The sequence below is a fragment of the Nematolebias whitei genome, chromosome 18 (genome assembly GCF_014905685.2).
Source record: "Nematolebias whitei isolate Nwh7 chromosome 18, NemWhi1, whole genome shotgun sequence".
Taxonomy (NCBI): domain Eukaryota; kingdom Metazoa; phylum Chordata; class Actinopteri; order Cyprinodontiformes; family Rivulidae; genus Nematolebias; species Nematolebias whitei.
Genome location: NC_056515.1, coordinates 12,517,302 through 12,541,839, shown reverse-complemented (window position 1 = coordinate 12,541,839; position 24,538 = coordinate 12,517,302). Strand labels below are relative to the sequence as shown.

General features: G+C 40.4%; 1 protein-coding gene across 1 annotated transcript; it reads right to left on the bottom strand.

The window, feature by feature from the left end:
• Positions 1 to 5,165: 5,165 nt before the first annotated feature.
• Positions 5,166 to 16,160, bottom strand: dab2 (DAB adaptor protein 2). Its single transcript, XM_037692497.1, has 14 exons — positions 15,916 to 16,160; positions 13,415 to 13,554; positions 13,199 to 13,297; positions 12,983 to 13,114; positions 10,841 to 10,924; positions 10,655 to 10,681; positions 10,537 to 10,581; positions 10,399 to 10,461; positions 8,029 to 8,619; positions 7,450 to 7,576; positions 5,991 to 6,593; positions 5,722 to 5,915; positions 5,508 to 5,601; positions 5,166 to 5,413 (listed from the first exon to the last, which is right to left on the bottom strand). The coding sequence occupies exons 1-13, from the start codon at positions 16,043 to 16,045 to the stop codon at positions 5,527 to 5,529; spliced, it is 2,310 nt and encodes a 769-aa protein (XP_037548425.1). The 5' UTR covers positions 16,046 to 16,160; the 3' UTR covers positions 5,166 to 5,413; positions 5,508 to 5,526.
• Between the last annotated feature and the right edge of the window lie 8,378 nt (positions 16,161 to 24,538).

Sequence of the window (24,538 nt, the reverse complement as noted above, 5' to 3'; positions counted from 1 at the left end):
CTCTCATACACATATAAACTGTAATAGTACAGTTTCAGACTTGTGAAGTTTTGTTTTCTTGCAGCAAATTTCAGCAACAATTGTGAAGTAGAAGAGGCGGCAAGGGACTACATAAATGGTGACCCAGGGGACACCTCAAGAAAGCCCAACCTAGTAGCAGAAGTTGAGGAAGAGGATGATGAACATGATTATGAGGAACCAGAGGATGAAGATGAACATGATTATGAGTACCCAGAGGATGATGACGACTACATGAAGCCTTCTGTTAGTGTGGATGACCATAGAGAGGAAGACTCAGGTGACGAAGAAAGCAGCAGTGATGAACATGATTATGTGAACTTAGCGCAGTCGGTTTCTGAACAGACTTTGGACATTTATGGAGAACAGCAGGACATTTATCAGAACCTTTAAAGTTTGGCATGAACAAAGAGGTTTTGCAGGTTTTTGCTGCTGTATTGGTTGTATTGGTTTTCTCAAATAGGCCTCTGCTTGCCCAGATTGAACAACAGTTTGAATGTCCTTGGAAGTCCTAAAAAATGACATAACCAAGCTAATCTAAAGTCAGATTTGATTTAGTCCAAAGTAAAATAATTTCAGTGTTACAAAAGAGTTTTTAAAAGCTTTTCAAGTTCAGCTTATTTCATCATCCAGCACCACAGAGATGTTTAGTGGGAATTAAAGAAAGTTCATCCTCTTGGGATTTTACATACAAAGATATAAAACTGATCTGGTTATGCAATTATTCACATTCAACCTTGTCTTTGAAAATGTCCATTATATTCCACCATGGTAGGCATGATCTTGAGCCAGAAAAGGGTAGAGTTCCCTCTGAGTGGGAGAGGAGGTCCTGCCCCAAGTGGAGAAGTTTAAGTATCTCAGGGTCTTGTTCATGAATGAGAGAAAAATGGAGCAAGAAATCGATAGGCGGATAGGTGCGGCGTCTGCAGTGAAGCAGGCGCTGTACTGGTCTGTCATGGTGAGAGCTGAGTCAAAAGGCGAAGCTCTCAATTTACCGGTCAGTCTACGTTCCTACCCTCATCTATGGTCATGAGCTTTGGGTAGTGACCGAAAAAATGAGGTCATGGATACAAGGTGTCTGGGCTCTACCTCTTATCCGGGGTCGGGTCGTGGGCATAGCAGCTTAAGTAGGGGGGCCCAGGCTTCACTCTCCCCAGTCACTTGGGCCAGCTCCTTCGGGGGAATCCCGTATTCTCAGGTCAGCAGAGAAACATAGTCCCTCTAGCGTGTCCTGGGTCTTCCTCTGGGTCTCCTCCCGGTGGGACATGTCCAGAACACCTCACCAGGGAGGCGTCCAGGAGGCATCCTAACCAGATGCCCAAGCCACCTCAACTGGCTCCTCTTGCCGTGGAGAAGCAGCGGCTCTACTTTGAATTTCTCCCGGATGACCGAGCTTCTCACCCGGATGATCAAGCTTCTCACCCCATCTCTAAGGAAGAAAATGGATGGATGGATGGATCCCACCATGTCATTATTTACTAAACAAGAACAGCCAAAATGGAAAAAATGCCTGCAAAGTCAGTCCACCCCATGAACAGCAGAACCTCATTTAGCAGCTATCTTAATCAACAGCTAATCTTAGTGGCACAGTTGGTAGAGCTGTTGCCGCTCAACGAGAAAGTCGCCAAGTCAAATCCTGGCTGGGGGCCATTCTGGGTGGAGTTAGCATGTTTTCTACATGCACATGTGTTTTTTCTCCAGGTCCTCTGGTTTTCTCCTACAGGCATACATGTCAAGTGCGGAGAACATGTCACGTGCACTACAGTATGGCAGCACTGATGAAAGCTCCGCTTCAACGCCTTTTTTTTTGTTCCTTCTCGTTTTTGTTTTGACTTTTTGCACCTGCATACCTTCCCACTCAACGGGTCTGACCGTAATGCACTTTTGGAGTTGCGATCGTCAGTGACTGACTTTGGGCTGACTTTTGGGGACTCCATGGTAGACGCCCTGATGCATGCTCAATAATCCAGGTAGAAAAATCTAAAAAGTCAAGTCTGGTCATCTGGACATTCTAAAAACAAAACAAAGCAAAACATTAAAAAATGTAGAAACGTTTCGTCTTTCATCCGAAATACTTCCTCAGTCTGAGGTGCTGTGTTCAGCTCAGTCTTATAAATAGCACCTCCTCAGAGTAGATCAACCAGTTTGCTGCTGACAACCAAAACCAGCTGATCACATGCTCAAGGAGGACCATCAGCCTAACGATGGATCATTAGCACACTGATGGCTGTTTACTGTTCACAGGGGACTGAGTGACACTAGCAATAACAGCATTGTAAGAGGGGGACAGTTGAACATGTAGGCCTCCACCTCTGTTTAATGATGGATGATTTCCATGGTAGATGGTGGTTTCCCCTGGGTCAGTTCTTTGTTTACTTGGGCACAGAAAAATTCAATTCAGTTTATTTATATAGCGCCAAATCACAATAAAGTTGTCTCAGGGCACTTTACAGGAACATTCACATACATAAAAGCCAATTAGTAAAGTTCTCTATCTAAGGATGCAGCAGACAAGTTGAATTTTTGCTTCGTTGCAGTCTCCCATCCTGAGCAAGCACAGTGGCAACAGTGGAAAGGAAAAACTTCCTTTTAAAAGGAAGAAACCTCCAGCAGAACCAGGCTCAGGACAAGCGGCCATCTGCTTTGACCGGCTGTTTTGAGAGGACAGGAAGAAGAGACAGACGAACACAGAATGGTAGGTCCAGGTACATATCTGAAAGACAAAAAAAAAAAAAAAAAACACGTTAAGAATAGAAAAATAATTACAAATACAAAACCGGTTGAGCAGAGTAAGTAAAGACAGCAGCAGAGTTAAAATTGTGGTCAGTTTGTCCTCCAGCAGTCTAAGCCTATAGCAGCATAACTAAGGGACAGCTCAGGAAACCCAAGCCGACCCCAACTATAGGATTTAGCAAAAAAGAAAGTCTTAAGCCTAGTTTTAAAACTGGATAATGTGTCAGCCTCACGGACAGAGATTGGAAGTTGGTTCCACAAGAGAGGAGCCTGATAACTGAAAGATCTGCCTCCCATTCTGTTTTTGTAAATTCTAGGAACCACAAATAAACCTGCAGTCTGAGAGTGAAGTGCTCTGTTAGGAAAATATGGAACAATAAGATCTGTAATATAAGATGGAGCCAGGTTGTTGAGAGCTTTGTAGGTTAGAAGTAAGATTTTGAATTCTATTCTGGATTTGACAGGGAGCCAATGGAGAGAAGCTAAAACTGGAGAAATATGATCTCTCCTACTAACTCTGGTTAAGACTCTGGCAGCAGCATTTTGGATCAACTGAAGACGTTTTAAGGAAGTATTTGGACACCCAGATAATAAACCATTGCAATAGTCCAGTCTAGATGTGACAAATGCATGGACCAGTTTTTCTGCATCATTTTCAGATAAGATGTTTCAAATTTTAGCGATATTACGCAGATGGAAGAAGGCAGTTCTAGTAAAAGGAAAACAGAGGGGGAAGTGAGCCAGTGTTTGTGCAGGACCTACCAGAGACCCAGCAAACCCCTCAATCTTGCTTGTGGGCTTTCACTCTGTGGAATAGACTGGATGGCCTGTGCACAATGGATTTATTGCTAGTGAGACACAAGGAGCTGTTGTGTCTTTGCCATTGCAGAAACATGGCTAGTCGTCCATCCCCAACTGTGCTGTTGCTCAGGATGACTTCTCCGTCTACCAGCTGGACAGAACTGAATCACATCTGTAACACCTAATGTGTTTATTGCTGCTGCACTATCATGCATGTCACTACCTTACCATCACGGTTCAATTCATCTCAATGTTGCTCATTACCTGTGCAGTGAGCTGTCACACAGCTTGTGTGGTGCATGTTGTGTGCAATATGCATCATGTGCAGTAATGTTACCAGTGAAATACTTATTTGTACTGGTTCATCTTATTTGCACCATTGTATTCTGCCATGCTGTTTACTACATTTCTTTTGGACCTTGGAAATGTATTTTTTGGGGGGTGGGGGTGGGTGTACACTTTGTTTTGTACTTTTGCCTTTTCCTTTTCTTTTTTTTCCCTCCTCCCCTTTTCCTCTCCTTTTTCATGTCAACCAAAATGGACCGGCAATCATCAAATCTCAAACTGTACAATGGAAGTTTTTTTTGTTGTCATTTTCCTATAAAGTACCTGTGATTTGATCCAACAATGATGTTAGTAGAAGAGGAGATGTGTTGGTTCACTTGAGCTTCTGTTTGAAGAGGAACATTGTTAAAATGATGACGAGGAGCTTTAACACGATAACATTTTGTGTGAAAATATGAGGCCACTGGTCTCAAAACCTACAACTGATCTTTAACCAATCAACAGGAAGATTCTGTCAGTGCATAAACAGCAGGCATCACATTGCAGAATTGTTGGTTTCTTAATGTGTGGCAGCTGGTAGAGCCTTCAAGCTCTTCTGGTTATAAATAGAAATGGGAAGTTTCTCAACGGCTGACACCAAAAAACAGAACACAAGAGTTATCAAATACCATTAAAGGCAAAATGGTGCCAACATATTCCACCTCCCCCCACCCCGTGTGTTTATAAGTGTTAGTTTGCAAAATCTTATGAATCGCAGGATGAATTTAAAATTTTCACAAAGTAGCCATTGGAGGCACATCTACAAGTGAATGAGATGTCAAACAAATGGTTACAACTTGGGTATTTTTACAGAGCTAAAGTGGGATTAGAGAGAATGATTAAAATGTCATTAGAGCAATGTCAGATGTTGAGATCATTTTCAAGATTTGACTAATATAGTTAAAACTCATCCTTTCCCAATATAAGATAATGTTATTCACAAACCCCGACATGAAAGACAAGTGCTCTGCATTTCTTTCAGTAATGCTCTTTAGCAACCGCTCACTGTGTGCACGCATATACAGTTTTATGTTGTCGAAGGTTCAGGAACTACTGCACTGAGTTTAGTAAAACTATTTAAAAGGAATCCCAAAAATGGAAAAAAAAAAAAAAAAACAGACCTATTCTGTGGCTGAAAACATTTGGCTTTGCAGCCACTGAAGTCTCGTTTTGGGTTAAACTTTTTGAATTTATGATTTCCTGGATCTACACCAGCACAATAAAGTCATCGTTGGATGAGAACTGTTGATTCATAAACTGTGAAGTTGTAATTTACACACTGTTGCATTATTACCGATTTATTTCTTTAACAAAGACAGCATTAGCAATGAACTTAACATTTTTCACAAAGCACATTCATTAGGCAGATCTTCACATCATTTACATTGTGGATCATTTGTCAACAAACGAGTATCAAAACCAAAAGGTGTAAAAAGGTTTAGGGACAAGAATAAGAAGAGTTCATCATCTGGATTGTCGTGCACAGAGCAGCTTGTCCCAAAGGTGTGTTTAAGTAGAGATCTTCACTCCATTTCCACTGCAAGGATAAATATCAATTAAAAAAATATAGTCCCAACTGTGACCTTCATTAAAAATTATATACATTAAAAAAAAAAAAAACAGCTACTTACTTGTGGAAAAATCTTGTGGTCAAGCAAATGGATTTCCAAAAGCATCTCCAAAAGCATTTGTTGAGCCAAACGGCTGAGCAGCAGAGCTGCTTTGCTACATGGGAGAAATGCATATATTTTTTAAATTAAAAGGTCAGTCACCAGAGTTAGATATTAATACACAAGAGTAACACGTTCAAATCATTTTAGGACAATGTGTCCGTGCATATTTGACCTTAGCTACAGGTGGAGCTCCAAATGGATTGGAATCTGGGGCCCCAAATGCTTGATCAAACATGTCTGGCCCCTGCGCTGGTGCCGGAGCCGGACTGATGGCATTTGGAGCAGAAGAAAACACAGCATCTAGAAGGTCAGGTGTAAAGCTTGGAGCTGGGGTAGCAGCTGGTGCTGGAGAAGGTGTGGGGGCATCTACAACAGAACACAACACAGTCAGAAGCAGGTCTCCTACAGAACCGTACAACAGTCAGTAAGTCCGAGGTGTACCATTAACAGCAAGTGCTGACATCTGATTGATATCGAAGTCATCGTGATCTGCAGCATCCTGAGCCACGCCCACTTTACTGGAGAAGTACTGATCAAACGCCCCCGACTCTTTGTCACTGGGGGGTGGAGCAGAGCTGGGGGTCAGCTCTCCTTTCCTTGCTGGGATAGCAGGAGGTTTGGCGATCTGGAAGTCTTTGAACATGTTCTTTCCACTTTTCTTCTCCTTTCCTCCGAGAGGATCCAAAGCTGTGAAGGCACTATTCTCCACTTTTGGAGGGGCCTCCACAGGTGGCCTTGGAGGGGGGCGGGACGGACCATGCTGGTCTCCCATGACTGGGAATGGGCCAGGTTGGAAGGGATTGGATGGAGCGGGCTGACCCCATGAGAGGTGAGGTGGAGACAGAGGAGGAGCAACAAACTGTGGTGGCATCTGCTGGCCCCAGGCTGGGGGCTGCATCTGAACACCAAAAGCAGGCGGCTGTAGGAAGGGGCCCGGAGCGGGCACACCCGGCATGGGGAACATGGTGGGTGCAGCACTGGGGGCACCCCACATGCCTAAAGCAGGAACAGTGGTGGTGGCTGGTGCATGCAACGAAAGATTTCCTGAATTGATTGGAAACAAAATATCAAGTTAAAATTAAACCAAACTTTAAAAACTACACAAAAAAAAAATATTGTATTATTGCAGCTATTCAACTTTCCAACAGGACTTTGCAATGATCTAAAATAAAATAACTTGTTGTATGAACTGTTCAAAGGGTCGAGAGAACCAAGATGAAAAATGTTAAAGCTGCTGCTGGTGGTCACCATGACAACCACACGTCTCACTCCCTGACTGCCAAGAGATGGAGGCAAAATTCTTGAACCATGAGCAGCAGAAGATGGTCACTTGTGAATTTTAATGTTTCTACTGAGTTTTATGCAGGAGATGGGAAAGTAGAGTTTAGTTTGAGTGAGCTAAAATTTAAGTATATAAGCTAGAGTATGCCATCTGCATATTTTAATAAAGCTGTTTAACTCATGTACCAAAAATATTTTAGTTAAATACTTTATTTCAGACTGCTATGGTGACTGTTAAATGGTTCATGTAAATATCTGTAAAATACATAAAAAGAATTAAAAAACAATGAGTGACTGAACAGATATCTTGAGGTTTATTTTTTCTTTTATCTAAAGAAGTTCCAAATATCAATGACCAATTTAAACCGTTTCTACTGTGAAGTCTGCATGACGTATAAGCTAGCTTTTCTCAAGTGTTTCACTAAAATACCATTTATGCTTCATTTGCCAATTTATTTGATTTTTTTTAATTTGGTTGAAATTGTGCACCACTACTAAAAGTCATGGTACACCATCGTCAAACTGTGCCACATGTTTTGGTGCAGGAGTTGCACGTTTTATTTTATTGCTGCAGGACAAACGTGAACAGAATAAGTGCTTCGATGCTTGTGCACATTACCCAGAGCAGCTATGGAGGAGAGAGCAGAGCTTGCAGGTGTGTTGTTGAAGAGCTCAGCTGGAGCAGAGGACCCCTCAGGAGTTGGAGTGGTAAACAGTTCCGCTCCAAACAGGTCACTGGATGCAGACTGATCACAGAAAAATTAATTAAATTGATGCATCGTACTAACAATATAAATTTTTTAAAAGCTGACTTATTTATTAATATTTGGCATGCTCTCCTAAAGCTCATTTACCTGAACATGGTTACATGAGCATGCCTTGCCACTTACCCGTGCTTTTATCACTGAAGCATGAATGTTAGGAGAATATGAGGACAGATAAGAAAGAATGGCCGTATCTCAGCAGCACAGCAAACACACCACTTATTCAAGCAGAAACAGCTTTAATCACCAGTGAAACGAAGACAGAACATATCAGAACACCTGCACCTGATGTGCAGCTGGAAAAAGGAAGCCCTGGACAGCATGTGCACTCAGACCACCAATGAATCCCCCCGCAAAAAAGAGAAATTAAAGCCAAATATGTTGTAAAACCATTTTTCATGCAACACCACTAACAGCTGGTTGTGCGGCATCACCTTTGCACTCCTTCGACCCCGTCCAGACTGTGGAGGCGGACTTATGACAACAGAGTCCTTGCTAGGAGTCGTCGGTTCTGGATGACTACTTATGTCGTTAGAGATGGGGGAGGCATTTACAGAGAAGTCAAAAAAAGGGTTTTTTGTCGTGACAGCTTGATGACCTTCATTTCCGTCCATCATGCTTATTGCTGTGCCCTGAGTTATACTGCCACCTAGTGGCCACTGCCCATTACTGAGCGCAACTATCATGGATTCACTGGATAACCCAGTGATCTGCTGACTAGGATGTTCAGAGTTTCCATTAAAACCAGTCCTTTTGGTGCTGCCAGGAGTGCTTAACGTGTCAGGGAGGGAGGGGTGGGCGATGTCTGGTTCAAAACTAGTGGGCGATTTAGAAATAGAGTCATCTCTGAACGGGTTACTGTCTGGAGCTGGGAAATACCCAAAAGTGGAGGAAAAGGAAGTTTCTTTGTGGGATGACACCTTAATGTCAGGAGCACAAGAAGTTAGAAAGAAGTTATCCTTTATGATGTTTTGATTGCTGTCAACTTCAGCAGAGAAGTCCAGCAAGAGAATTTCATTACGGTCCTGGTTAGGATGAAGGGGGTGGGGGGACAGTGAGACAGAAAACAAGATTTATGAATCGATTCTGCAGGAAAAACAAACAGATGTTAAAAATTTAAAAGTGTTTTTTGTTTTAAGCTGCTACAGTGGAAAATGTGCACCAAAATATTCAGAGCATGGTGACGTGGATCATCAGGCTTCATCCAAAATGTTCCAGGAGCTTTGAACAGCAAGATTAAAGAACACATCGAGTAGAAGTGATGTGAAAGTTTATAAAGTATAAACATCCATAACTTCAGGGTGCACAAAATTCAACTTGTAGCAGCTTTAGGACAAGACAATGAGACAAAAACTCAATTCTGAAAAAATTTAATACAGAAAGATTCAGCCACAGTGAAGCAGGATTTACTGTAAAATGTTGCTTTAAGAACGACCACAGTTTGGACAAAAAGAGTTTATGCCCGACGAGACTGATGAGCTTTCCCCAAAACAACTAAGATCAAAGTGTATCAAGTCTCCAAACATTGTATGTGATGTCTTTTATTAAACCATTTCACTGTTGAAAGTTTGCATGACTGTTAATTCTGCAGAAATATTGATATTCCCACAGAAAGTGCTATAGCTAGCTGCTGCTGCTGCCTTTGTCACTTTATATCACACCACCAAAAAGGTGGTGATGTTTCTGCTAATGTGTTTGAGTGTGTTAACAAAATATCTCAACCAGTCAGTGGATTCTAATGAAACTAATTGAAAGTGATTCTTTAATGAGCACCAACAATAAACTTGTGGCATCAACCAAATTCAAAATGGCTGCCAGAGCTAGTTTAAAAACGGGCGTAAGAGCAGCAAATGATAAAAATACCTTCAAGGAATAGTTTAAGTGCATTTGCAAATCATTTCTTTATGGAAATAATGCAACATTAAATTTTTGTAAAACTGTTTATACAGTCTCCTTGTTTGTGGATGACGCTCAGATATCACCACGTTAAACTTTAACCCAATATTTGTCAATTTTGTTGTCGTAGCTTTCAGCAGCATTAAATTACTGCAGAATTCCAGAAGGGACAAAGTGGCATTAATGTCGGTAAAAACTTTAGGCTGTGTAATGCTGGAACTCCAGTTGTGGTCCTGCTCAGTGGTGTGGTGTATGTGATACGTGGGTATGCAGAGTATACAGACTAGAAAAGCTGAAGAATCTCAGAATACCCACTTAAAAGTGCCCAATGGTACATGACAGACACGTGATAAATGGACTGTACTTATATAGCACCTTTCTATCTTATTGAGATATTCAAAGCGCTTTACACTACAATCTGTGCCTCATTTACTCATTCTTACAGCTCTCTACTAGATCTCTACAAAGCTAATCATTATGTAAATAAACCAAGTTTTACAATGACTCGTTTGTTACCTTTTAAATGTGTTTATTTTATTGCACTGAATCATAAATGCAAAGAACAGAACCCAAACCCAAGACCCCCCCCCCTTTTTTTTATTTATTTTATTTATTTTTTTATTAAGTGGGTCAGATTGAAGTCACCCGCCGCCAGCTGAACAGCCCTGAGCTAAACCATTTCTATATTACAATTTTTTTCTAAGTATTTTCAGAATTGAGTTTAATCAACATGAAATGATCTGGAAAGTGTTGAGCTCATTGGGTAAAAAGGTGGTTTTGTACACACACCAGTTAAACGGCAGTAGAAAGTACTCAGATTAGGGTTTACACAGACGAGTATTGTAGTTTTGAACATATCCGTTTAGAAAGTGTGCACTGGAAATCTCTCAGTGAAGTAGTTCACTTACAGTTGGAGCGTGGATGTCTGGAGGAGTTGTAATGTCTCCAAACAGGTCGAGCTGCTCCACCGGCTGAATGTGGAGGAAACAACCAATTATACAGAAAAATCATTTTAATAATAAAAATCAAAGAGCAGAAGGTCTTACCTGACCACTTTTTCCTTCACTTGTGCTTTGCGAGGCATTTCCATTCTGATAAGAGAAAAATAAAAAACGTCAAAGAAAGTTCAACGTGACTTCAAAGCTGCAGCTCTCAGGACGTTACCTCCACCACTGCAGCGCCGTTTTCATCCTGCAAACAAAGATAAACTGGTAATGACTGGGTTTTACTAGACTTGATCCAGAGGAATGTGTGAATGATGGGATTCACAGAACTGCACTCCCAGAACACTTCATTCTTTCACAAAGTCGTCATGACCAAACACTTGACCCAGAGAAGTTGGAACATTACCTTCTGTGAAGACTCCGCCTCTTTTTTCCTCATATTGAAGATGACTTGGAAAAGATCTTTCAGATCAATGACCAAGGGCTCAGCCTGCATGTTAACACAAAAATAAAGTGTACTGGTTGTCGATGGGGCAGACAAAATCATTCAAGATCTAAGCCTCACAAGAATCCCCATAAAACTAATACATTTACAATTGTTTTTTTAATTAGTGTAGTTTAACAAAGTCCTAAATAATTAAAAAATGCTAAAAAGATGCATTTCTCCACCTGAACATTGAACTGTTGCTGCACGAGTGCAATTTGAAACAATAGAAACAAATGTGATGCTGAAGAACGACTAAAGCATTTCACGTCATCCGACATCGCTAAAGGAGCTCCAACACCACGAAGCTCGTGTTAGCGTGCATGTGCACAAGCAAATGGTAGTTTTCACATTTAGTTTCAATTGAGAACTAGACGAGAAGCAAACTTTTCTTGAATAAATGTGCATCAGAATTTTAAACCAAAAATCTTACCCCAACAAGGAACGGTTGGAGCAGATTTTCTCTGAATGTCTAAAATGTTAAGATCTAAATCTGCTGGAAAACTGTGGCCATTTAGCTGTGGCAGCCATCTTGAAAGGGGTCGACTCAGAAAATCAGTTGTTGATGTACATTTAATATTTTAGAGATTCATTTTAAATCAGTCCAGTGATTCATCAGAGTATATTGCTAAAAAAAAAAAATAAGCAAACACTCATGCACACTGGCAACAATATTGCCTTTTTGTAGTGAGTGTTAATTTAGTGGGAAAAATATAATATTTTGCAATCAACAGTGAACTTAAAGTTTGTATTCAAATAATTAAGAGCAGAAAAATGAAGAATTGGAGGCTCTATGCTTCGGGTGTCCAAAGTGCAGCCCGAGGGCCATTTGCGGCCCTTGCAGTGATTTTGCTTTGTGCTTGTTCCGTTTGTCCCTGTACAGCACTTTGGTGTGCTTTGTCACTGTTTAAAGTGCTTTATAAATAAATTGGTATGGTATGGTTTGTGCGGCCCGCAGCTGCAGTTTAAGATGGTATCATTTTGTCCAGCAGGGTTAAGAGGTCAATGCAGACTTTTTGCAAATTAGTTGGTAATCCTTTTTTATATAATGTTTAGTTTTAACAGCAAAATAGATGAAAAACAATCTTCTCAAAATGAGCAATATAAAATACAAACCCTTGAAAGACTTCTTCAGTCTGAAGAAGTCTTTCAGATGAAAGACAAAACATTTCTACATTTTTTTGGTTTTTTGAACGTCCAGAGGACCTGACTTAACTTTTTTTAGACTTTGTTTATAATCTTTTTTTTCCACTTCATGGTACAAAACACCAAAAACTTAATTTCTACCAGAAAATAAACTTCTGGATAATGATTCATAAAACTCGTCTAAATATTGCATTTGATAAAACAATCAAGAGGGAAACTGGGCATTTAAATGAATATAACATGGCGTCATCTACATACGAGTTGATCAGCTTTATCAAACCTATGAATCTGTTATAGCGACTGACAGCTGGATGGTTTTCAGAAATTTGATTAGTTTTTTGGACTATGGTCCATCCATGGTCCAAAAGGCTGACCTACCCAGTTTTAAAGGATACTTACTCAAATTACACTTTGCTGCTGAGAACAGACTAAAATGAATTTTCCAGACAAAAAAAACAACAACAGACAGTGAAGATTCTCAGTCGTCCAGGACATGGTCAATTCAAAACAGTTCAAGACAAAAACAACTGGACTTTATTTGTAACAGAAGATGTTTTGCTTCTCATCTGAGGAGCTTTCCCAATTCAAAGAGCATCGAGTGTGGGGTTCAAGTTATGTTAAGATGCATACATATGCAGACTGACCTATCACACCTCACAGTAGACCCATCACTTTTTTCTTTATTTTTTTTTAACAAACAGACCCAACAAACCAAATAAATCTAATCTTTTTTATTAGAAAATATATATATATATAATCTTAGTGTTTGAGGCTTTTAATGTTAAATTCACATTTTTGTGGCCCAGAGTCTTTTCATCTTGATAGTTTAGGCCCACATATGAAAATGTTTGGACACACTTGACCTCTGCCTCGACTTCATCTTGTAAGACCACCTGTTAGTCAGACACCTGTGTTTACCTGTTGTGCAGTCTTAATGGCAAAGAACTGATGCTGTCCTTCTGCTCCGCACACGTATCCAAACGCCCTGTTGTCTGTTACATCTCTGGCAATGAAGGAGATCTTATTCACCACATGCTCATGCTCGATCACCTGAGTGTGGAGGACAAAAGTCTTCATAAGCGCTGCAGTCTGAATGTCTCGGCTCTAAACTGCCCTGAAGGAAACAAAACTCACTCCTGATCTCTCATCTATAATCTTTAAACCAGACATGGAAATGTTGACCCAGATTCTTTGTTTGTGCTTGCCTTGGGTCCGAGCAGCTACTGCCATACCCTGCAGTTAAACAAAAATACACCTACTGTAGCAGATGTTCATGAATCCCACACTAAAACACACAGATGAACACTTTAAAACATGTTGGACAGTGAACTTTGTGGTCTCACGGTGTACCTTCAGTTTCATCATGGAGTCCTGGCACATCTTGTCTCCACGGGCTTCTGGAATGTCGTCAATGCCGATAAGTTTGGCCTTGTACCTCACACCGTCCCCCTGAAACCTGCCCAGCAGGTACTCATCCGTCTTCTCCGCTACTAAAGGGAAACAAACAAGAAGTTCTGTGAAACTTCATAGGAATTTAAAAAATCCCCTGAAAAATTCATGCTTAATTTGTGAGAAATTAATGACAACGTGACACTGAAATGCCAAGAAGTGGTGCTAAAATTTATTTTCTTATGTCAAATTTGCAAAGGGTCGTGCACAGTTTCAAGAGGCACGTCTTCTCTTCTTGGTCTTCTGCCTTCATACATCATCTCATACATATCTCTGCGTGAGTGCAGCTACAGCGTGCGCTCTCAGGACATTATTACCTGCAGTGTTCCCTCAGTGAGGACTGAACTTGGCTAAAGGGCCTTCTCTTACTCCCTTCTTGTTTCCTGGAATATCTTACAAAAAGATCTGAAGTTCTTGACCTGGACCTCTGGGAAAAACTAATTCAGACATGTTCCTGTTATCAGTTTTTCTACACCGCCTTATAATCTAGCCGTTGTTACATTTTTTTAATACCATGTTATTTTCACTTGTTATTCCCAAGTTGTATGCATCCTTTATGATCGTCTATTATTGTCCACTGTTGTCATCTCTCTGTTAAAATCAGGTCTCTCTTGTAAAGGAGTCCACAAAGCTCATTGGGATTAACCTGTATAAATAAAGGTTGAATTAATGTCAGATCTTTACAGAAGCATTCAGAACTTCCAAATGTCTGCAGAGATTCAAACTCCAAGGGTCACACCAAACGAAAACCTTCTCTCCAACAGGAAAACAGCTAAAAACACGTTCACAGGCCACAACACAATCATTTAAATTCACACCAATACAACACAATAAACTGTCCAGATGACCCGACTGAGATTATTGGATTTGGTACCTGGATGATTGAGCATGAACTTTGTCACACTAACAGTTTAAACTTCTGTTTTTGACCACTCAGTAAACTTTTCAAGAGGAAACAGGTCTGAGAGGAACTGCAGCAACATCCAGTAAGAGCAACTAAATCATTGTTTTGACTTATTAGCTTCATTATTTTGAAGTAAAACATTAGCTTTTTAATATCCTGATGCGTGCTCAATAATCCAGGTAAAAAATAAATCTAACAAGGTTAACTTGTTTCAACAAGAGACCTGACTTAACCTCAATATATTTTACAATACATTTACTTGAGAAAATATCAATTGTTGCGTTTATTGTATAAAGAGGACCCACTATGAAAGTGATTACTTCCTGATACTCTTCTAGAATGTCAGGTATTCTGATCAATAGTTCAGATTTAGCTGGGAAAAAAAAAAAAAGCTCGAGAAAATTGTCCAAGATGGCTACCATCTTAGATCAAGACTTTAAGTTGAAACAATCAGCTCTTGTTTGTGTTGAGTCCGGTCAGGAGGTCCTACAGCGAGGCTCACCATGGTTTACACTCAGGCCGTCAAACTAATTTGGACAAAAGCGTTCCAGAGTCAAGACGTCCTCAAAGCACATCGAGACCAATCGCACCGTGATTCCACACAGTCCAGGAAAACAGGCCAGTCAGGATGAATGGTATCAACAAATCTGAATGGGATCATGGTGGGAAGAGACTGGTTCACACACATCAGGTGACATTTTAGTCACCAGTGCACCAGTTTTTGGACTGTGGGAGGTCAACAAGCATGCCCTCAGCTGAAGTGGATCTGGTGGTCTTTTTTATACAATGCCACAGCGCTGACCAGACTCAACAAGGGCACAACAAAAATAAAGAAATGTTAAGGAAAAAAAAAAGGTCCTGCTACTCACAATAGATTTATTTTAATTTATTGAAAACTTTCTTCTTTGTAACAGATGATTTGCCATAAGCAGTTTTTAAATGCAAGTGAATATAAAACCCCTCATTTTGTGTTATAAGACCAACATGGGGTCACATCAGCAGCTGACTCACTCAAAGTCTCATGTTGAAGTAACTTATGCAGCAGATTCATATTTTTATACATTTTAGGTCACCAGTTTGATTAAACTTCTGGTGTGAGATCTTTGAGACGCATCCAACAAACTGTTTTCACAATTTGTGCACCCTTTAAAAGCAAAGACAACTGATAAACGGTAAGAACCTTCACCTGGTGGTAAAATATGTTCACAACAGACAATAAATCTGCTTGTTCTAATTATTTCATATCCAGGTATTAAAAATGGAGAAAACCATTTATAGGCTAAACGTGTAAAACAGACCAGTGGAATAAAAATCAGACAGGAACAGTCAAATCTTTAAATACTGGTTCAGAGTTCATTCATTTATGAAAAGTTTACTCTACGTTTTAAGTTCACTTAATTTGGTTCTGCTGAAACTTTTTGGGGGATGTGAGTGTGTTTGTGGACAGAGGGTCAACCGTCCAGATTCTTGTTACCACAGGGAACTTTTTAAAACTCACCTTTCTTTTTCTCCTTCTTGAACGGGGCCTTGGAGGCTGGGGAGCTGGGCGGGGTGTTTGAGGTGGAGACTGTAGGTAGGGGTGTGGGGTCAGCAGACGCCGGGACACTGTTCTCCACCACGGCAGACATGGTGTGTGGGGGAGGGGGTGAACCTCACGGGACAAGTGACACTCGGAGGTAGAGCAGACAGCAGCGCCGTGTTCTGGGGCAGAGATGTCGACTGAACGTACAACTCAACACCCACACATGCTTCTGGTGTTTGACTGGAACACAAAGATGTGAACAGAACAGCATCAGTGTCAAAAAACTTTACATACAAACACCACTGACAGAAATCTATCCCAGGACTATTCAAGTGGTGGCCCAGGGGCCAAATCAGGCCCACAGGTGAGCTCAGTTTGACCCACCAATGGGTTAATTTGCAAATAAAACTAGATTGTAAACTATAAAACAAAGAGGCCGAGATGGTGCAGAGGCAGGACAGCTGGCTCAGGGCCCGAAAGTCCCAGGTTTGATCCCCAGTCATTGCACATATCATGGAGTCTCTTGAGCAGCACACCTTATCCCCAAATGCTCCCCAGACGCCTTCAATAGCTGCCCACTGCACCACCTGGGGGTGGATGGGTTAAATGCATAGATCCCATTTCACCATTGTATGGGAACATACAATGATAACATCATTATGTCCCCGAGATATTGGCTTTTATTAACAGTTCAGCTGAGTAGTCCTGATCTACACATTTAACCTCTGATAAACCTGCAAAATATGAGACTGGAAAAATCCGTTACTGCAAAAAGAGCTTAACTTTTAAATTATTTAAACAACACAGAGGAATGGTTTACAACGATCAATCAGAAGTAGAAGCAAGGTCGGATAAAATATACCAATAAAATACAGGACTTAAGACCACAATCTGACAACCTTTTAAGTTTTAGGAAACTTTTGGCTTTAGATAAGATGGCAAACTTGCTTATACTCATTACAATTCTTAGATATTCAGTGAATATTAACCATTCAAGAATGGTAAATGGACTTGTATAGCACATTTCTATCTTGTCAAGATATTCAAAGTTCTTTACAACACAATCTGTGTCCTCATTCACCCATTCATACAGCACTCTCTACTAGATCTATACAAATATAGTGAACAAATTGTTGGGAGATCTAAAGGTCAGATGTTTTTCACCAACTTATATAACCATGTGTGTGCGTGGAGTCGTTTTGTCTTTGCAAAGTGGAGTCTGGAGCCTTTCACCTCAGAACTCAAGCCAAAGCAAAGAGGCTGCAGGAATTGTCTGAACTTGGGGTTGTCCAATAACCATTATAAAAAAAGACTCATGCTCTCGGTGAACAGACTTGGAGACGAAGTGTCATCTAAAAATCTTGCCTGCTTGTATTTCAACCTCTATTCCATCTTGCAAGATTAAACGTAGGATTAAGAAAATTATCTACCTCTCCTGTGTGGCATATTTATTTAAAGAGCTATTACTAGGATAATATTAAATTATCCTAACACAAATTCTAAAGGGACTAATCGGTGCTTTATCACATCCGTACACCGATGGGACACACATCTGAGGCAATGAGGGGTTCAATGTCTTGCACAGGGAAACTTCAGCTGGTGGAATCAAACCCCCAACTCTTGCATTGGAGGACGACTGCTCTAACCACTCAGCCACAGCCGCCCGAACAGGAAACAAATCTTGTGAATCACAGTGTAAACATGTGATCCAGAGCAATAAAATTGTTTAATTAGGAGATCAGCAGCATCTTCACAAACTTGACGGCTCCTGGAACCATTCCTCAAATCATTTTCAAGTCTAGCACTATAGCCTCAGTGGAAAAGAAAAAAAAAACTGAGAATGCATGAAGCAGAAACTTTATGAAGGTTTCCACTTCAGCCAGAGCTCACTTCTGTCCAACTGTAATTAGAGGAACACATCACACCAAGAAACACCATCAATGAGTCACTGGAAGCGGACGACAATCACAAGCATTCAGCTCAATGGAAAAAGAAATGGGATAGAAAAAACTCCCCTGGCCTGCATAAGTACTGGAACCCAACCAGCACAAGTCCTACTCTGCCCAGTCACAGACGTACCTTCAGGTTCAGCTCTGCTCACAGCGCCAGCAGAAGAGAGAGTACTGCTGAGCAGAGCGAAGGTTGTGAAGGGGCAAAGGTTGAGCAGTTATGAGGTTAATCTTACGCTAACAGAGCAAAAAGCTCGCGTGATGCCCAGGTAAGCAAGGACAGAAACGAGGCTTTAAAATTATGCGTCGCTCATATCAATCTTTATTAAGTCTAATTTTTAGAATCAAGTTTTAGAGTCAGTGTACAGTTAAAGTACTAGAAGTCGCACACCATCATTCATAAGAGTTGCGAATTAAGATCATGTTATGTTGAGAAAATGGAACCTTGAAACCAATACGTGCAGTCATGTTCAGAGTGTACGTTGGGCATAACTCAGTTACTTCACACCATTTTAGCTCAATATTGGTCAAATTTATTTAGAACCATTTTGTGTTTACATTGATGAGTTGGTTCTGGCAGCCATCTTGAATTAGGTTGACTTTAAAACATATTGATATACATTTCTGGATATCCAGAAATTTTCTGAAAGCTTAAACACATATCTAGTATTTTGCTTTTTAACAGATAAATATTCTATTTGTAAAGTCTCGAATACTCTGAGGTTAGTCAGCTGGTTTAGAGTTTGCTCATGTTGATTAGGTGTGACAGCAACATTTAACTGAATGGGCTTCAACAATTGATGTCAAAGCTTTAGACTGTGCATTGTGTAATATTTAAAGACATCTGTTTCGTTTTACTACTAGCTACTACTTGGGCGGCTGTGGCTGAGTGGTTTGAGCAGTCGTCCTTCAATGCAACAGATGGGGCTCAATTCCACCAGCAGTCACATGCTGAACTGTCCCTGGGCAAGACACTGAACCCCTCATTGCTTCCAAGTGTGTCCCATCGGTGTATGAATGATAAAGCTCTGATTAATCTTTTGTAGAGATCTAGTAGAGTGCTGTACGAATTAATAAATGGAGGACACAGATTGTGTTGTAAAGAGCTTAGAGTGTTTCGTTAAGAAAGAAAGGTGCTATACAAGTACAGTCCATTTACCATTACTAAAACCAAATAATAGCACAATGTGTGTAAAAATTAATGTAATTTTTGTGTTTATGGTAGTTTAGCTGCGATGTCCATCTCACTTTAGATGTGTCGACATTTATGAAACATTTTGCCGACAGAGTTGACTCCATATAGTTGATAAATACATTTTAAACAACAATCCTGCACAACTTGTTAGAATGTTGAGAATAGCCATGGACGTGGAATACACTATTAGATTCCATACAGGGTGCTCCCAGTGCAGGTTTTAAATAGTTACCCTCCATGTAAACAAGAAGAATGAAATGAATTTTTCAATAAATTTAGGTGCAATTTGCCATTTTATGCTGCAGCGAAATCTCATGTGGCAACACCACCACCACGTAGAACCTAAAGTCCCATCAGTCATGTGTATACTGGTCCCAAAAATACAATGTGGAAGCTTCTTTATTCCTGAAATTTGTTCCCAACAAGATAAGGTGGAGACGGTCATACAGTTTTATAATACAAGTCTATAGGAATAACTCTTAGCCACTATAACAAATTTTAGCTCAATATCTGGAAAATTAACTGAATGTGTGTCTACGTAGTCGGTTGGCCACCATCTTTTTGCTAATGAGGCTCTTTGTGGTGGTAGGTTCTACGTAGCACATTAGAAAGCTTCTAGTCATACAATCTAAAATATCAAAAGGGTATACAAAGAAAGGAGGTACAGATTGGGATACCTGAGGCACACCTTCAATTTTGTGCCAATTACCTCGAAATGAGCGACACCTGATTATTCATGACTCCATCTCGTTGGTCTTAATAACCCCATTTCTTGGAGTTTAGACCCCTTCGTTTTTTTTTTACGTTAAGAGTTATCCAGTCATCCAAATCCGTCTCCAGTAATTTAGGTGATCAGATAAATTATAAATTTGACCTTTAATAAAAATTACAAATAAAACTGGGCTTTTTATTCCTGTAAATTAGGGGCTATAGCCCCAAGGCTACAGAAGTTCTGCAAAACTCTGGATCACAGGAGCTTTTGAACAGGTTCAACTAGCAGCACCCCCCATCCCCAAATGTTTGGAGAAAAAAAACCTGTCATTTAAAACCACTGCAGGCCACACTGATTTTGTTGTGGGACTTCTTGGCTCAATGATCTACTTGCACAAGCCAAACACATGACTGTTCCTGTCCATCAACCTGAGGCTCGTAAAACTGCTGTAAAGTCAGCACTTTGCTGCACCTCAGAGTTAAACTGTTACGCTTTAACTGCCGCTTCCAAAGAGGCAGCTGCAACTTCTAGGACGAGCAAAACGTTGGACCTTTTTTAAGAGCACTGCTTTAGTGTCACAACACGACATGTGAGTGACGAACACAGGAATACGTTTTAATCCGTCAGCAGAATAACTGCAGAGCAAGGGCAGAAATGTCACAATCCTGTGCTGTCAGGAAACAAAAAGTGCTGCACATCTGGAGGAAATAAGGGAATGAGTCAGACTGAGCGAATGAGATGGTGAAATACCACAGGCCCACTGAACACAGCAGGCAGACTCTTTCAAACCAAAGGAAACAAAAAAGAAAAAACCTCATGGAAAAAAAAAAAAGAGGAAAAAACTGAACATGGAGTCAGAAGAAAACTAAGCATTACCTTCTGACTGCATTGCACAGGAGAAACTAATGATTTGAAGTTATTTTTAGACAAGAACAATCAGTCCAGCACATCCTCTGTTCCTCCAAACACAACAACTTCACATACATTTACAAAATCAACTCACAAACAGTCAAGTATTTGCAAGAGTGCACAACTAACCCAGTTCCAGTCAGAGGGATCAGCTTTGTTTTGACGTTTCCTATTTGGCCACTAGATGTCGCTGTAACGAAGCTTTGAATGAATGAGCTCGTTTTATTTAATCCAAGTGATGAACCGGTTTGCTCAGCACTAGTACCTGTTCCTCACTTTATAACACTTAAATAAAAAAAGCAAAAACACCGACCTGTGTGAAAACCCAAAGAGTGAAGCGGAACTCCCGTCGCACAAAGTCACAGCTGAGCAGAAAGCAGCGCAGCGGCACGAGCCCAATCACGCGCAGCTGCGCAAAACGAGCACAACTCCGAGGGTTTGTGCTAAATACTGAGCAGAGGCGGAGTTTAACCCTTCAGAGGCCGAACTGGGTGCTGCGGCAGAGGGGCGGGGTCACTGCAGCCTCATGGAGAGATGAGAAAAATGATTATTAAAAACAAAAACAGACCTTAAGGCAGATTTGTTTGTGTTCTTATGAAGCTTAATCAGTAGTTAGAATTAATTTGGAAACATTTTAATGTTCACCGCTCTGCAGTGTATGGAAGCTGCAACAAAGTTCAGGCAGGTCATCTGGATGGTTTCTTTTCTTTTTCTTTTTTTTAGACTTTTTATCCCTCATCCAAAGGACTTCATCAGTCCGAGGAGCCACATGCTTTGGGACTCAATTTGTTGTGGTTGGCAGTGGTGGACAAAGTACCCAACTCTAGTTCACAAGTAAAAGTATTGATACTCGTGGTCAGATTTACTCAACTACAAGTAAAAGTTCTCAATCAAAAGTTTACTCAAATTAAAGTACTGACGTACTTACTTATGAAAATACTCAAGTATTCAAAAATACATATTATATTTTCTATTATCAGTACATTGCTGTATTGTTTTGAGTGATTTTACAGAACCATGTAACTCTTGAAACCACCTGATGTTTTCTTACACTGAAGTCACTGGTTTGTGTGTCTGCCAGCGAGTCTTCAGTAATGGTGGACTACATTAAACTCAGGAAGGTGGCAATCTAGAACCTGCTACATGGCAACACCACATGCCTTAATAAAACCTGTAAACTACAAATAATATCTTCCTGCATTCAGCACGGTGGCGCAACTGGTAGAGCTGCTGCCTCTCAGCGAGCAGGTCCTTGGTTCAAACCCCGGTCCAGGGGCCTTTCTGGGGGGAGTTTGCATGTTCTCTCCGTGCATGCGCGGGTTTTCTCCGGGTACTCCGGTTTCCTCCCACAGACCAAAAACATGCATGTTAGGCTGATTGGTAACTCTAAATTGTCCCTAGGTGTGAGTGAGAGAGTAAAAGGTTGTTTGTCTCGTTTGTCTCTATGTGTCCCTGTGATGGACTTGCGACCCGTCCAGGGTGTCCCCCCCACTCGCACAGTGATTGCTGGACATGGGCACCGGCGACCCCCGTGACCCAAAATGGAATAAGCGGGTAAAGATAATGTATGGATGGATGGATCTTCCTGCATTTTACATATTTGTGGAAAGTCATGGAAATCCCAATAGATGACGCACATTTAGTCTTTTCCTCAGCTTCAGTATTCATACAGAGCATTGTTTGTGTGTAAAAGTACATATACTGACAGCAACAACTTAACACAGGAGAGGAAACAGTACCCCTGAAAACTGAAAGTTCTGCCATACTTAACATAGAAGCTTAGAAAACAATGAATGTTCTGCACAGATGAATCTAGTATGATACCTGAATCAAACACTGGACACATGCATGTAAGGAAAGAAAACCAGCAACAGTGGATTACAAAGCTGAGCCAAAAGGAACAAGTAACAAGGAGCTAAATGTAGTGGAGTCGAAAGTCATAAGTTACCAAAAACACACTCAAGTACAGTAAAGATACTCAGGAAATGTACTTAAGTACAGTCCTCAAATAAATTGGGGAGTGGTGGCGCAGAGGTTAGAGAGGTGGGCTTGTGATCCGAAGATCGCCGGTTCACGCCCCGGCCCCGACAACATCAAAAACTGTGGGTGGGGTAGGTGAAATACCCACACTTGCCCCCACCCTCATTCGCCCCACTCTGGGCCCATGAGCAAGGCCCTTAACCCCCACCATGTGCTCCCTAAAAAAAAAAAAAAAAACAGGTCTCTCTTGAAAATGAGTTCTCGTGGCTCAATGAGACTAACCTGGATAAATAAAGGCTAAATGAAAAAAAAAAAAAAAAATGTACTTTGTACTTCGTTACTGTCCACCACTGTTCCTCGGACTGATTAAGTTGTTTGAATGAAGATCAAAATGTCTCAACAAAACACAAAAAAAGAAAGAAAAATAAACCGTCCAGATGACCTAACTGAACTTTGTTGGATTATTGAGCATGAACTTTGATGTATGGAAGCTGATACCTGCCGTTTTCATTCAAGAAAAAGGAAAAGGAGTACAGTAGTCCTTCGCTAATTCACAATTCATTTTTCGCATATTTGCTCTATCGTTTATCGATGTGTTTTTTTTTAAATAAGATTGGTCATGACACACAATTGGCTGATTGATGGATGAGCCGCACAATCGGCATGGAATTTTTATTTAAAATAAATTATTTTAAATTATGTAGCACTTCCTGCATCTGTGTGCAGCCCACACTGCAGGAGACACTTCCTCCTGCAGCTCCTCCTCTCTCCTCCTTCCTCCTCTGTCAACCTCTGTTCTGCAGCGGAAAAGTGGGCGTGGCTGAGAGCACTGGTAGGAGGCAGAGAGCTGAAATCATGACATGCTGTGCTCTTTTAGAGCTTTAGAGTTTAGAAACATTGTCTAGAATATTGTAAGAATATTGTAAGAATGTGGGGAGGGTTTAAAACACCTTATATATATATATATATATATATATATATATATATATATATATATATGCTTAAATGAACTACTACTTGTACTAATATTTCGTGGTTTTTCACTTTTTGTGTCTTCATGGTACAGATCCCCCACAATAAACGAGGGACTACTGTAACTGTTTAAAATCTTCCATTTAATATTTAATTATTATGACTTAGAAACTCAATTTTAAGACACTCACTTTCATAAATATGACCCCGCGAGTAATCTGGAGTAATATAGGAGCTAAGCATCATAAATATATCAGCATTAAAATATTATGACTTAGCATCTGTAATGATGACTTAATAAATAAACACATAATAAATATAATGACATGTGACTTTGTGACCGAACCCTTCATTGCCTTCGAAGTGTCTCATCTGTGTGTGAATGTGATAAAGCACTGATTAATCTCTACAGATTCAGATTATCTTTGTAGAGATGTATTAGAGTGCTGTATGAATGTGTGTATGGAAGTAAATGAGGCACAGGTTGTGTTGTAAAGCACTTTGAGTATCTTGATTAGATAGAAAGGAGCTATATAAGTACAGCCCATTTACCACGGATCTAAATATTATAACTTAATATCCAAATATAATGACTTACTAACTAATGTTATGACTTAGAGCTCTGAAGTGGGTTTGGCATCTTGTCAATGTGGCCTAAAGTGTTATTATGAAGACTTTACATCAAATAAACATGACTTAACATTTATTTACTGGCTTGCCATTTAAAATAGAAAATGTATCACCTCAGATTATAATATAGGACCCTGTATGCAGCTTCTATTGGATGATTGTGGGAAATTAAGTCACTAATTTTGAGATGTTATTTTGTAATTATGACAGGAGATTTTTCTTCTGCAAAGTGGCAGAATGAGGCTTCCATAT